At 37.7% G+C, this 13,845-nt stretch overlaps 1 protein-coding gene across 12 annotated transcripts in view; it reads left to right on the top strand.

Annotated features, from left to right (window-relative positions):
- Positions 1-4,496, top strand: part of CCDC83 (coiled-coil domain containing 83) — a 68,275-nt gene extending 63,779 nt beyond the window's left edge. For 11 of the 12 annotated variants that reach the window (XM_045483753.1, XM_045483749.1, XM_045483747.1 and 8 more), the window contains 3 exons: positions 385-461; positions 989-1,191; positions 4,274-4,496. In XM_045483753.1, the coding sequence (XP_045339709.1) occupies positions 385-461; positions 989-1,191; positions 4,274-4,435 (442 nt within the window). In that variant the 3' untranslated portion in view covers positions 4,436-4,496. The remainder of the gene's footprint in view (positions 1-384; positions 462-988; positions 1,192-4,273) is intronic. The other variant, XM_045483754.1, reaches the window with a different exon arrangement.
- Positions 4,497-13,845: the final 9,349 nt, after the last annotated feature.

Genomic DNA, 13,845 nt, shown 5'->3' with positions numbered 1-13,845 from the left:
TTAAGTGTGTCATTCCCTTATCACACAATGCCCTTCCTCACCCCAAACTCTTCCCTGGCAAATAGCCCCTGGTTCTTCAAGACTCCACTCAGGTCCCATCTCCTCCTGGAAACCTTCCCTTACCTCCTAAAAGCTCAACCAGGTGCGCCTTCTCTCTGTGCCATAGCACTTCTCACACTACCCCCATCACCCATCAGGGTACAGAATGTCACCCTAAAGTACTGTAAGCCCATCTGCCACCCCCTTGGGCCTCATGCTTCTCCAGGGGAGAAACTGTCTCAATTTTCACCTGTGTGTCTCCAGAACCTAGCAGAGACACAGACACCAGTGACCAGATGGTACAATGTTTGTTGACAGACTGCTTTTCTCATTTGTTCTTTTTAGGCGACTGTATCTTACTCAAGCTGCTGGACAGACAGTGACACCTGAAGTGCCTTTGGAGTTGCCAGAAACATTTAAAGGTATTATTTTATCGTAATGGTGACAGGTTTTTTTTTTTTTTTTAAATAACAACTACTTATTGAGCATCTATGACAGGTACCTCGTACCCAAGAGCTATTCAGGGAATAGGTATGTGCCAGTTTCTCCATATTTCTCTTCTCCTTGCAGCACTTGTCCTAACCCACCTCCTTTCTCTAGTCCTGTTTTCAAATTCAAGTCACCACATTTCACGTGGTGTATGTAATTCAGTATTACATAAATACTGGTGGAGAGGGATGGAGTGCTGTCTATACTGGTGTATTTCTGGGTTCTAATTTAGCCAACCAACCAAAATAACAACACACACGAGTTACCATATGATTACCAAAACCTGTCAGCTAAGAGAATGGAATAAACTTGGAGGTTCTAAAAATGGGGCTCACTCTCACATTAATATATAGACTCTACATTCCTCAAAGATCTTTCAAATTAAAAATGTGACAAAGTGTATATTGCATTTTCATTTTTATCTGTCCCAAAATAACCAATCTCTTTGTATTTATCCCAGAAGAGTCAAAATTGCAATCTGTAGAAGTAAAAAGTGGAAACACGATGAGCTCCTCAGCTGAGAGCTGTGCTTTATGTGTCACTCGTGAGGATGGGACCAGGTACAGCAAGGACCTGAAGACAGATGAGGAAAGCGACTCATGCACAGGGTTTGGGGCCTCTGATATGAAATACTTACTGTATGAGGATGATCAGGATTTCAAGGTAAGATTCATGCAAAAAAAATTCTGACTACTAAGAGAATGCTGTTTTATTAATTAATGGAGGAAATTAACCTATAATACAGATATTGAAAATTTCTGTTTGCAATTATTAGTAAAATTGGCCCACCATTCACATCTCTCATTAGACACAATTTTCACTCCTACCCATGTGCAATTTGCTGCGTATATTCACTAATAGAGTTCCATTCCTGGTATACAATGTAAGTTATCTAATGCCATATAACAAATCATCTCCAAACTTAGTGGCTTGTAACTTCTGTGGCTTTTAACTTCTTTCATAACTTCTGTTGGTTAGGAATTTGAGAAGGGCTCCACTGGACACTTCTCACTTGGGCCCTGAGGAGTTGCAGTCATATGTCAGCTGGGGCTACAGTCACCTGAAGGCTTGGCTAGAGTAGGAGGAGATCCACTTCCAAGGTGGCTCACTCACATGGCTGGCAAGTTGATGCTGGCCAAGCTGGGACCCTCAGTTCTTCATCACACGGGCCTCTCGTGGGGTGCCTTTATTGTCTCTTGGTTATGGTGTCAGGCTTCTCCCAGAACAAGCAATACCAGAGACCAAGGTAAGAGCCACAATATTTTGTATGACTTAGCCTTGGAAATCACACCATCACTTCCATCATATTCTATTGGTTGATGTAGTTACAAAGCTCCACCCAAGGGGAGGGAATGTAGCTCCTGCATCTGAAAAGAGGAAGGAACATCATATTCTAAGAAAAGCATGTGGGGGGTGCCTGGGTGGCTCAGTTGGTTGAGCGTCTAACTTTGGCTCAGGTCATGATGTCACAATTCATGGGACCAAGCCCCACATCAGGTTTTGCGCTGACCATGCAGAGCCTGTTTTGGATTCTGTCTTCCTCTCTCTGACCCTCCTTCTCTCCCTTTCTCTCCTTTATATATATATATATATATATATATATATATATATATATATAAAGAAATCATGTGGCTCTCTTCCACTGAAACCTCTTTTTTTTTTCCTTCCCCTCCCCCATGGGTTTCTGTTAAGTTTCTCAGGATCCACCTAAGAGTGAAAACATGGTATCTGTCTTTCTCTGTATGGCTTATTTCACTTAGCATCACACTCTCCAGTTCCATCCATGTTTCTACAGATGGGTATTGAGGAGGGCACCTTTTGGGATGAGCACTGGGTGTTGTATGGAAACCAATTTGACAATAAACTTCACATAGTGAAAAAATAAATAAATAAATAAAAGACAGAGATTGTCATAGTGGATCAAAAAACACAACCCAACTCTATGTTGTCCACAAAAATACATTTAAATATAAAGACCTGTATAAACTGAAAGCAAATGGATAGAGAAAATAGACCATAAAAAAGAAAGAAAGAAAGAAAGAAAGAAAGAAAGAAAGAAAGAAAGAAAGAAATGTGGGACAGGATACCTATTACTGTGGCCATCACTGGAAAGTACAAACCACCATATATACCATATTAGGTGAAACCTGGAGTATCAAAGCTTTTTAATTTTAAAACCTTTTTGGTATATTCCAATTACTCCCACATCTATCCCTTGCTATCTTCCTTCTTGGTACTACTAATAACTTTAAAAGTCATCCTAGAACTTAGGGGGCACTTGGGTGGCTCAATTGGTTAAGCATGTAATTCTTGATTTCAGCTCAGGTCATGATCCCTGATCTCTGTCTCTCTCTCTGTCTCTTTCTTCCTCCAAATAAATAAATTAACTTAAAAAGATCAAAATAAGAGTTCTCCTAGAACTTACAATCTGGTAGGATAAAATGATGTATGAAAGTAGAAGATACTGAAAAAAAAAATCAAACAAAAACCATTTTAGCTAACTACAACTCAGTCCTGCTAACAACAAGTGACATTTTTTTAATGTTTATTTATTTATTTTGAGAGAGGGAGAGCATGTGCAAGCAGGGGAGGGACAGAGACAGAAAGAGACAGAGAATCCTAAGCAGGCTCCACGCTGGCAGCACGGAACCAAATGTGGGGCTCAAACCCGCAAACTGTGAGATCATGACCTGAATAGAAATCAAGAGTCAGATGCTCAATGGACTGAGCCATCAGTAAATTAGATTTCTGTTTGTTGGTATCTTAAATTACAGTTAGTTTGGCAGAATATGGTAAGCTTTCTTATACAGTGGCCATTGGTCCTGTGAAAAGTGAAAATTCATGGAGAATTTTCTCAATATTAGAATATTTATAGTCGAAGTAACCTTTGCCAATCCTTCCCATTGTTCTTGAATAATATAGAAAACTCTGCTGTGTTTATATCCTGGCCAGCAGAGGGCTACATATATACAGCTAACATTTTCTTTTACCAATTAAAGACCTTGAGAGAATATATGTCCCCATTCTAATTGGTGTCCCTCATCCAACTCCCTGAAAGACAAGCCTGTCAGCCTTGCTGCCTGCCCTTTGGGAGGTCTTGCCTTACATTCCCCACTGGGTATATAAGTGTATTTAGTGGTTTTTTGTTTACAGTGGTTCTCATATTTCACTTGTTATTCAGTCAGTTAAAAAGACAATGAAATGTCAGATAAAGGCCAACTATAATAAAGGAAACCTAACTATGTTTTTTAATCTTTATTTATTTTTGAGAGAGAAAGCAAGTGGGGGAGGGACAGAGAGAGAGGGAGACAGAGAATCCCAAGCAGACTCTGAGCTATCAGCGCAAAGCCCAATGCAGGGCTCAAACTCACGAACCACGAGATCATGACCTAAACTGAAGTCAGACACCCAACTACTGAGCCACCCAGATGCCCCAAGGAAACCAAACTATTAAGACTGGTAATTTGTTGGGGCACTTGGGTGATTCAGTCGGTAAAGTGCCTCCCTCTTGGTTTTGGCTCAAGTCATGACCTCACAGTTCCTGACTTTGTGCCCCGTATCAATCTGCCCTGCAAGCATGGAGCATGCTTGGGATTTCGCTCTCCCTCTCCCTCTACCCCTCCCCACCTTGCTTTCTCTCTCTCTCTCTCTCTCTCAAAACAAACAAACAAACAAACAAACAAACAAAAGACTGGTAACTTGTTGAATAACCTCTCATGTTCTCTTCTATATCTGTTTATCATAGGATTATGTCAACTTGGGTCCCCTCCAAGTGAAGCTCATGAGTGTGGAGAGCAAGAAGATGCCCATTCATTTTCAAGAGACGGAAATTCCAGTCAAATTCTATGAAGATGTCAAGAGCCCAGAAAGCTATATCACATACAAAATTATGGAGTCTTTTCTCTAAGACTAAAAGCTACAAAGTAAAAAGAACAACTTTTCCTTATAAATTTTCATTGGGAACTGAAGTATATCACTTGCCCATTTTATCTACACTTTGGTCCATTATTAAACCAGTTGTTATTTTTAAAGGTCATAATGATATTTAAAATCAAAGTTCTAAGTATTCAGTTGTTCATTTATCTGCATGGCATGAGTGACAAAAATGAAAGTACACTTTATATTTCCATATCCAAGTATTCAGAAGCATGATAATGGGCCCTAGATGGTTTGCAAGTTTCCTTACCACTTAAAAATCTGCTGATTAATCTATCATTCCAATATGAAATATTTCAATTAGAAATTTTCTAAGACAAATTTAGAGGTTTGCATAGCACTGACTACAAATCTTTCTCTCTGAGGGTGCCAGTCCACAATTCAAGACTATTCTTCTTTCATCTAACACTATTTATAATAAATACAAAACACTTCGGAAACAAATAAACTTGAGGGTGATAATTATTGTATAAAAATATTCCACCACGGAGCACCTGGGTGGCTCAGCTGGTTAAGTGTCTGACTCTTGATCTCAGCTGAGGTCATGATCTCAAGGAGCCTGCTTGGGATTCTCTCTTTCCCTCTCTCTCTCTCTCTCTCTGCCTCTCCCCCACTCGTGCACACTTATTTATTCAAAATAAATAAACTTAAAAAAAAATTCCACCAACAGTGAGATCCCTCTCCTCTCAGCTCTATTAAGTCTAAACTGTTGAGTCCCTGTTCAAGACCATTACCACTTCCCTCTTATGGGTGCTGCAAGCCAAGGACTGTGACCACGCCTGAAGTTGACATCAACACTCCATTTTAAAGCTACCTTTACTTATAAGGCTTTTACAAGGAACATGTTTTAAATATAAGGCCAAAGATAGAGAAAGAGAAAATCAGCAAAGCCAAACGCTGGTTTTTTGAAGGGCTCATTGAAATTGATAACCCCTAGTAAGACTAATCAGAAAACAAGAAACAAATGAAAAAGGAAACATCACTACAATGTTACTGACATTGTGAAAAATATCATGAGAGGAAATTAAGGGAAAAAAACTTTTCCCAATAAAATTGACAACTTCGATGAAATGGAAATTGTTTCTTAAAAAACATTTCTGAAAAACAGAAAGAAATAAAAATTCTGAATAGCCCTCGATCTATAAAAAATATCTAATCTGTACTTAAAATTTTCCCAAGAGGAAAATTGCAAACCTAGATGGCTTGCTTTACTGGTGAATTTTTCCAAATATTTCAAAAAGATTTAATAGCAAACATACACAAACTCTTTCAGAGAACAGAGAAAAAAGAAACACATCCAAATCATTCTATGAGGCCAATATAATTCTAACACCAAAACCTGGCAAGACATTACAAGAAAAGAGAATTACAGACCAATCTCTCTCATGAATATAGATGCGAAATCCCTGACAAAATATCAGCTTATTGCATCTAGTAATACATATTTCATGATTAAAGAATGCAAGGTTGGTTTAACATTCAGAAATTAGAGTGTAAACACAAATAGAACCAGTGGATTATATCAATGTCAATATCCTGCTTTTGATATTGTACTATACTTTTTTTTTTTTTAATTTTTTTTTTTTATTTGTACTATACTTTTGAAAAATGATACTATAGAGGAAAACTGGGTAAAGAGTACACACGATCTATTCATATTATTTTTTTAAAGTTTTATTTACTTTTTAAAGTTTTATTATTTATTAATTTATTTAGAGAGAGAGTGAGCAGGGAAGAGGCAGAGAGAGAGGAAGAGAATCCCAAGAAGGCTCTGTGCTGTTAGTGCAGAGCCTGATGTGGGGCTCAACCCCACAAACCATGAGATCATGACCTGAGCCAAAATCAAGTGTCAGACGTTCAACTGACTGAGCCACTCAGCACCCCATATCATTTTGTACAATTGTGAATTTGTGAATTTATGTCTTAAAATTTTTAAATCAAGGGTATAAAGAACAAAAAAATAAAAAATAAAGGATATAATGAATGGAGCATAGGAGGTAATTCATATGATCATCTCAATAGGTGCAGCATTTGATAAAATTCAATACTGTGAAAAAAATCATAATAGTATGATAAAATTCTCAGCAAACCAGGAATATCTAAAAAACACTATAGCTAATTTTAATAGTGAAATATTAAATATTTTCCCACTGAGGTCAGGAACAAGACACACATGTTCACTCTCACACTTCTATTCAGCAGTGTTTAACACAAGTTAACACAACCAGTGTTTAACTGGTTGGAACCAGTTCAATAAAGGCAAGAAAAAGAAATTAAAAGCATAGAGATTAGAAAGGAAGAAGAAAACTATCTTACTTATAGATATCAGGTTTCTGTAAGTAGATAATCCAAAGTAATCTACAAATTAGTAGAATTTATAAGTGAATTTAGCAAAGTCACAGGGTACAAGGTCAATAAAGATCCATTATATTTCTTTAAACCAGCAGCAAACAATTGGGAAAAAGTCAAATCATTTATAATGACATCAAAAATATCAAAATAAATATGTCTAATGAAATATGAGCAAAATTCTATGCTGAAGACTGTGCAACACTGTTGAGAGAAATTCAAGACTTACATAAATGGGGTATAGAGACATATACAATCATAATGCATTGGGAGATTCAAAAGATTCACTTGGAAGATTCTTAACAGAGTTAAGATGTGAGTTCTTCCTATACCTGTAGACTCAGCTGATTTTTTTTTTCTTAGAAATTACTAGTTTCTAACATTATTATGGAAATCTGTAGCATAGGCAATAGACCTAAGATAGCCAAAACAATCTTTAAGAAAAACAACAAAATTGGAGAACTTATTATCAAATTGCAAGAGTTTTTTTTTTTTTTTTTTTTTTTTTTAGTGTATTTATTTATTTTGAGAGACAGAGTGAGAAAGAGAAAGTGCAGGCAGGGGAGGGGCAGGGAGAGAGGGAGAAAATCCCAAGCAGGCTCCCTGCTGGCAGCACCAAGGCTGACACAGGGCTCAAACTCACGAACCATGAGATCAGGCATGACCTGAGCTGAAATCAAGAGTCAGATGCTCAATGGACTGAGAGCCACCCAGGTGCCCCAAATTGTAAGACTTTTAACATTTCAGTAATTAAGACAGTGTGGGATTGGGCCAAGGATAAAGAAAAAGTACAATGGAACAGAATAAAGAGTCCAGAAACCAACCCACAAAATCACTTAAATTCTGACAAACATGCCATTATAATTTGGGCAGAAAGGAGTTCTTTTCAATAAAAAAATGATGCTCAGGCAACTGTATATCTATATGGGGAAAAAAATGAACCTTGACACCTACATCATACCATACCCAAAAATCAATTCAAAGTGAATAAGAGACCTAAATATGGAAGGTAAAACAATTCAAGTAGGAAATAGAGTATCTTCATGTTCCCCTTTATACACCCAACAGATCCAATAATTAAGCCTATGCTTGAATTAAAATCTATACCTGGTAGGTGGGTAAATGTGGATTTGGCAGTGTTCCAAAAGTCCCCTTCCCCAAGCCTACTGCTTCCTATGTTACCTACCTCTTTGGGAGGAAAAAGGGACATAAAAATCACCAATCATATATTGACAAATTGAATTTCATGAAAATTAAGATCTCTTTTCATGAAAAGATACCATGAAGAGTCAAAAGGCAAGCCACATACTGGGAAAATATATTTTCTATACATATATCTAACAAAGAAATGTCTAAAATATATAAAGAACTTTTACAAATCAGTTGGAAAAAAGACAACCATTTTAGGAAAAAATGGGCAAAAGATTTAAATTGGTATTTAACAAAAGAGTATATCCTAATGATTAATGAACATAAAAAGAAGATTGTATTATTAGTCATCAGGAAAAAGCAAATTAAAACGATTAGATACAACTATACACCCACTAGAATGGCAAAAATTAAAAGTTAAAAATAGCAAACATTGACAAGGATACAGAGCACTTGAACTATCATATAATTGTTGATGGGATCATAAATTGGCACAAACACTTTGGAATATGTTTGGCAGTATTTTATTAAAGCCGAACATATATATGTGTCATGATCCACCACTTCCACTCTTGGCTTAATATGGAATAGAAATGAGTGCTTATGGGGCACCTGGGTGACTTAGTCTGTTGATAATCTGACTTCAGCTCAGGTTATGACCAAGGTCATGGGAAGAAGCCAGTGTCAGTTTCCACGCTGAGCATGGAGGCTTGCTTAAGATTCTTTCTCTCTCTCTCCCTCTGCCCCTCTCCTCTGCTCAAGTGCTCCCTCTCTCTCTCTCTCTCTCTGAAACAAAAACATTTTTAAGAAATTAAAAAAAAAAAAGAAATGAGTACTTCTGTTTACCAGAAGACATGGATAAGAACATTACCAGCAGCTTTACTGATAGTAACGAAAAATTAGAAACAACCCTAATGACTATCAGCAGAATGTATAAATAGTGACTGATACATGTGTATCAATATATATCAACCTATATACAGGCACATGGTGGAATAGTATACAGCAATGAAAAGGAATAAACAACTACCAAATGTAGCCACATAGATCAATCCTATACACATAAAATTGAGTAAAAGAAGGCATACACAAAACAGAACATATGTTATGATTCCATTTATGCAAAACAGGACAAGCACACTAACCTTAATGACAGAAGTCAGGATTGTGGCTACTTTTGTGATAGGGAATGCCTAGGATGGTATAGGAAGGAGTTTTCTGGTAATCCTGATCTGAGCGAGTGGCAGTTAACATGGATGGTTCACTTTACAAACATTAAGCAGGACACTTAAGATTTGTGTACTTGACTGATATAATACTTTAAAGTTATCTCTCTGATGGGAATTGAGGAGGGCACTTGGGATGAGCACTGGGTGTTATATGTAAGTGATGAATCATGGGAATCTACCCCTAAAACCAAGAGCACACTGTATACACTCTATGTTAGCTAACTTGACAATATTTTTTTAAAAAGTTACCCCTCCCTCCCCAAATATCCCTAAAATACCCATCTTCCAATCAGTTCCATAAAGTAACAGAATGGAAAGGCCATGCTTATGTCTTGCAGTGTGAACGGAAGCAACAGTGTTTCCTGACTGGAAGGCAGAATACTTTGTTAGGATGGTCTTTCAAAGGTCAACAGAAACAGAAATGCCCTTGGAAAAGTTAGTAACAATATGGAGTGGATTTGCCAATTTTCTTTTTAAGAAAGAAGGGTAAACTTTTTATAGATAAGACTTATCTTTACTTTTCTCTGATAGAGGGGGAAAACTTACTGCCTTTCTCCTGGGACAAATCAAAGAGCTTCCAGTAAACTGACAAAGAAAGGCTATGTGACAGCTCGTTGGTTTCAGTAGGTCAGCAGAAATTGACATTGTTTTTCTATCACTCTTGGAAAGTTCAGACCATGAGATTATGAAAACAAGCCAGGCATAACATGGTAGGACTCCAGCATTAATTTATTAGTTGTGGCAATTTTTACTTTACAATGTGAATTTGAATCGGAAGAAAATATCAAATGGCTAAAAGTCTTGTTTGCTGCCAAGAGGAAGATGTCAGAGTAGAAAAGGCATCCTTTGGAAAAGGAAAGGGAAGAATGTTCTTTCCTTCTGTTAGTATCATTTCTTGCGTTTAGAATTTGCAGAATAGCACTATCTCTAAAAAAAAAAAAAAAAAAAAAATCTGCAGGTTTTTTTTTTAACAACTCAAACTGTAAAACAGTATAGGTGTGATAACTTTCTTAGATGATGACATTCCAGAGCAAATCTCAAAAACGTTGCCTACCACAGCGAACTTCCTACAAGTGTCCCTCATTCAATGAAGTGTTCATTAAACAAGTCCCTCCAGCCACGCACTGTGTGTAAGGCATTCGGGAGGCAAAATGAAATTGCCTCTTTCTTCAAGATGCTAATGGGTGCTGAGAACTGCTTTCGGTCTTCATACCAGCAGCAAAGGAGGAAGCAAGAGAGGTGAGAGAAGACAGGACAAGAAACTCTAGATATGGTGGGTGGTTGTATTTAACTTACAATATTCTATTTTTAGCACCATTAATAATAACTTTGGAAAAGAAATTTAAGATGAGTTTAGGAGGATCTTATGCTTTTTATTGGTTTCAGTTTTCGGAATAACCAAGCATGTGAGTTTTATATGTTGCTAGTCAAGATTTGAGGGGCAGAAGGATAGAGACTGGTGGTCAGCAGCTTTAGCTTCAGGCAGGGAAATTGCTTTTTTGGAGCTAGGGATTAGATAAATCTGGAGAAATTAAGGAGGTGTAGAGATGAGGTAGAGTGTGGGAGAAAACATTTTGTGGAGTCAGGCCAGCTACCTTGAATCTTGGGCAGTCACTTAACTTATTTTAAGCCTGGTTTCTGCAATTTCATTACATGGACCTAATTCTCCTATGGCAGGATTATTTTAAGGATTAGAAAGAGTACATGTAACCTGCACATACTAGACATGCAGGATATGGCAGTTGAAATAATGACTGGCACTTAACGGTAATCACTGGCAGTCAGGCCCAAGAAGTCTTTGCAGAGCATTCACTACAAAGGCATAGAGAGTGCCTGGGTCCCATCCACCGGATGCTGTGAAGCGCTGACCTGTCTCTGATGGTAGCTGTATGAAGGGGTTCATTCTGTCCTGGGTGGCTGGGGACAGGGACTCAGCTGCCACCTGGTGTGAGGGCTCCAAGAGGCCATACCCAGCCTCTGCCAATCAACACCTGGCAGTAGGGACCAGTAGTAAACCCATTTCCAAAATTTTCATGAGTGTGGGGGAGGCAGGGCATGGCACTGTGGGCCAGCGGTTAACATTTTTGTTTCTTTTTGAATCTTCTAGCCAGACACTAGAGCCATTCAGGGAACAAGGAGGCCAGGGGATTTTTGTGGCAATAAAGGGCTGTTTGTTAAAGGCCCGCTTGATCCTTCCTTGTTTTACTAGAGCTCAACACAACAGTTTCTCTGTATTTTTCTTGGAGTAAAACTGGCTTTTGCACTAGCTGCAAGGAAATGTGCTCTCAAAGCAACAGAGGCTTTCTAAATATTAGTGACTTTAACTCGGTTAAGTATTTCCATTTCCTATTCCTGACACTTTATGAGGCTCAAGTTCCCTGAAAGGCTGCTTTTTTGGACTATGACTTGGTTGGTTATGTTTTAAGTCATTCTGTTCTTAGGATCTGAGTGTTAAAAACCTTCAAGATGCTTTTAAAGAAGCATAAAGAAATGTTTTCAGATTTCCAGCAGAGTGAATGAGTTTGAAAGGGACCGCAGATTCAGATATCCTCACAGATTCTTAGTAAAATGTTTTGTCAGCATTTCCTTCCTTAAGCTGGGTGCTCAACTCACTGACCTCCTGCCTTCTTGGGTTAGGGCCATCTTTTTGTATAGTCTCAGCTATAAAAATATGCTAGGCCTTGCAACATTTCCCTCCTAAGAGGAATGAAAATTAACTATGCTGGATTCCCCTCTGTATGACTAACTGAGGCCAGCGAAGCATTTTTACCTTAAAGCCCTCACTCCAAATCCAAGCGCTCTGGCCTCATTTGAGGTTCTGGCACTTTGGATCTTTGATGTTCTTTGTTCTTTGGTATGTTTCACTTTTGCATCAGTTTCTTCTAGCCACTTCAAAAAGTGACTTCTGTGACTTTGGTGCTATTTATGTAAAACTGTCAATATGGAATCCTGCTGTGCCTGAAATTTGGTGTGAAGGTACACATTTTCAACATGTCTTGTAACACACACTGAGCATGAGCAGTTTGGATTCACTTCTTTTTAATTTTTAAGCATTTGACACTTTTTCTATTTAATTTCTTTGAAATAACTCAATTGTAAAACTAATATATATATATATATATATATATATATATATATATATATATATATATATTAGTATATCTCAGATCTAAACTTACAATATGTGACATGGGAGGGATTTAAAGTCACTGATCAGAAAAAGGCTCAAGAAATTAGCAATTCTTTTAATGAAAATGAAACGATCGTGATAGTAGCTTCTAGTACTCCTTTGTCCCCCTTACGCTATAATAATGCATTGATTTAGCTATGTTGGCTGAATACATGGTCACCTAAATTAAACATTATTTCCCAGCCTCCCTTGCAGCCACATGACAAAGTTCTGGCCAATGGAATGTGAGAAGTTGTGCACAATTCTTCTCCCTTTCTCCCTACTTTCTCTATCCTGCTGCTTGGGGTGGTGTTATGCTGCTCAGCCACAGAGAATTATGAGATGGAAGGAGCTCCTTAAGGACTATGGAACAGCAAGTAGGCACCTATCAATCTGATGAGCAAAGCTGCCATGCCAGCTCAGACTTTTATGGGAGAAAATAAACTTGTCTTCTTTGAATCATCGTATGAATTTTGTTACACACAAGCCAAATCTAATACTAATACAGAGACTAGCATGAATATTTACCAAACAAGAAGTCAATGTTTCCAATAGTAAAACATAGTCTCTTCCACTAAATAAGACTTGGGTAAGTATTTATTCTCTGTTAAAAAGGAAAAAAAGGAGGGGAGCTCAAATGACTTTAGAAAGTATTCTGCTTTATCTGAGGCATCTAAAGCTGCTGACCTAAGTATACTTAGATGTGTGGGGGCTATTTTCAAAAATGTGTTCTGTCACACCAGACTCAGGAATTACTGCCGCTGCTTCAGAATCAAGGACTCCTGCTTATGTGAGGACGTGTGGAGTTAGAGGTTCAGGGTTCTGCTTTGGAATCACGTCATGAGACCTCCAGCAGAGCACTGGGCTAACATCAGCACAATGCAAACAGGGCAGGGTGAACAAGTCCAAAGAGTGACATTTAAAAAGGCTCTTTAGTTATAACTAACAATGGCAAACACCTAAATGCTCTTATTATTGCACTTTACATATATTACATATATTTACATATATATGCACATATACATATATTATATGCACTTTACATATATTATGTATATTATATATTAACCTAATTGATCCTTCTTATAATCCTATGTAGTGGGTCCAGAATTATTCTCACTTTACAGATGAAGAAATAGGCAGAGGGAAATTTAATAAATTTCCCAAAGTCCCCCAGCTAGTAAGGGACAGAGTCAGGATCTGAACACAGATGTTTTGCCTCCAGGATCTAGGCTCTTGACCACAAGCTATTCTGTATTTCAAGAAGTGTACTGAAACTTTATTACATGCAAAGATGTCCTAAATGCCTCCATTTTTAATTCATTAATTACAAACAGCAGTCATATGGGGTAGGCATTATTATGCCATTTTACAGATGGAGAAATCGAGGCATGGGCAGTTATATAAATTGCTCAAACTAGGAGTTAAACCCCCAGCATGGCTGCAGAGTCCACACTTACCATCTATGGAGCAACTGTCTCATCA

This window comes from Leopardus geoffroyi, chromosome D1 (genome assembly GCF_018350155.1).
Source record: "Leopardus geoffroyi isolate Oge1 chromosome D1, O.geoffroyi_Oge1_pat1.0, whole genome shotgun sequence".
NCBI classification, from domain to species: domain Eukaryota; kingdom Metazoa; phylum Chordata; class Mammalia; order Carnivora; family Felidae; genus Leopardus; species Leopardus geoffroyi.
The sequence above is the reverse complement of the archived record's forward strand: the minus strand, read 5'-3'. Positions and strand labels throughout refer to the sequence as shown.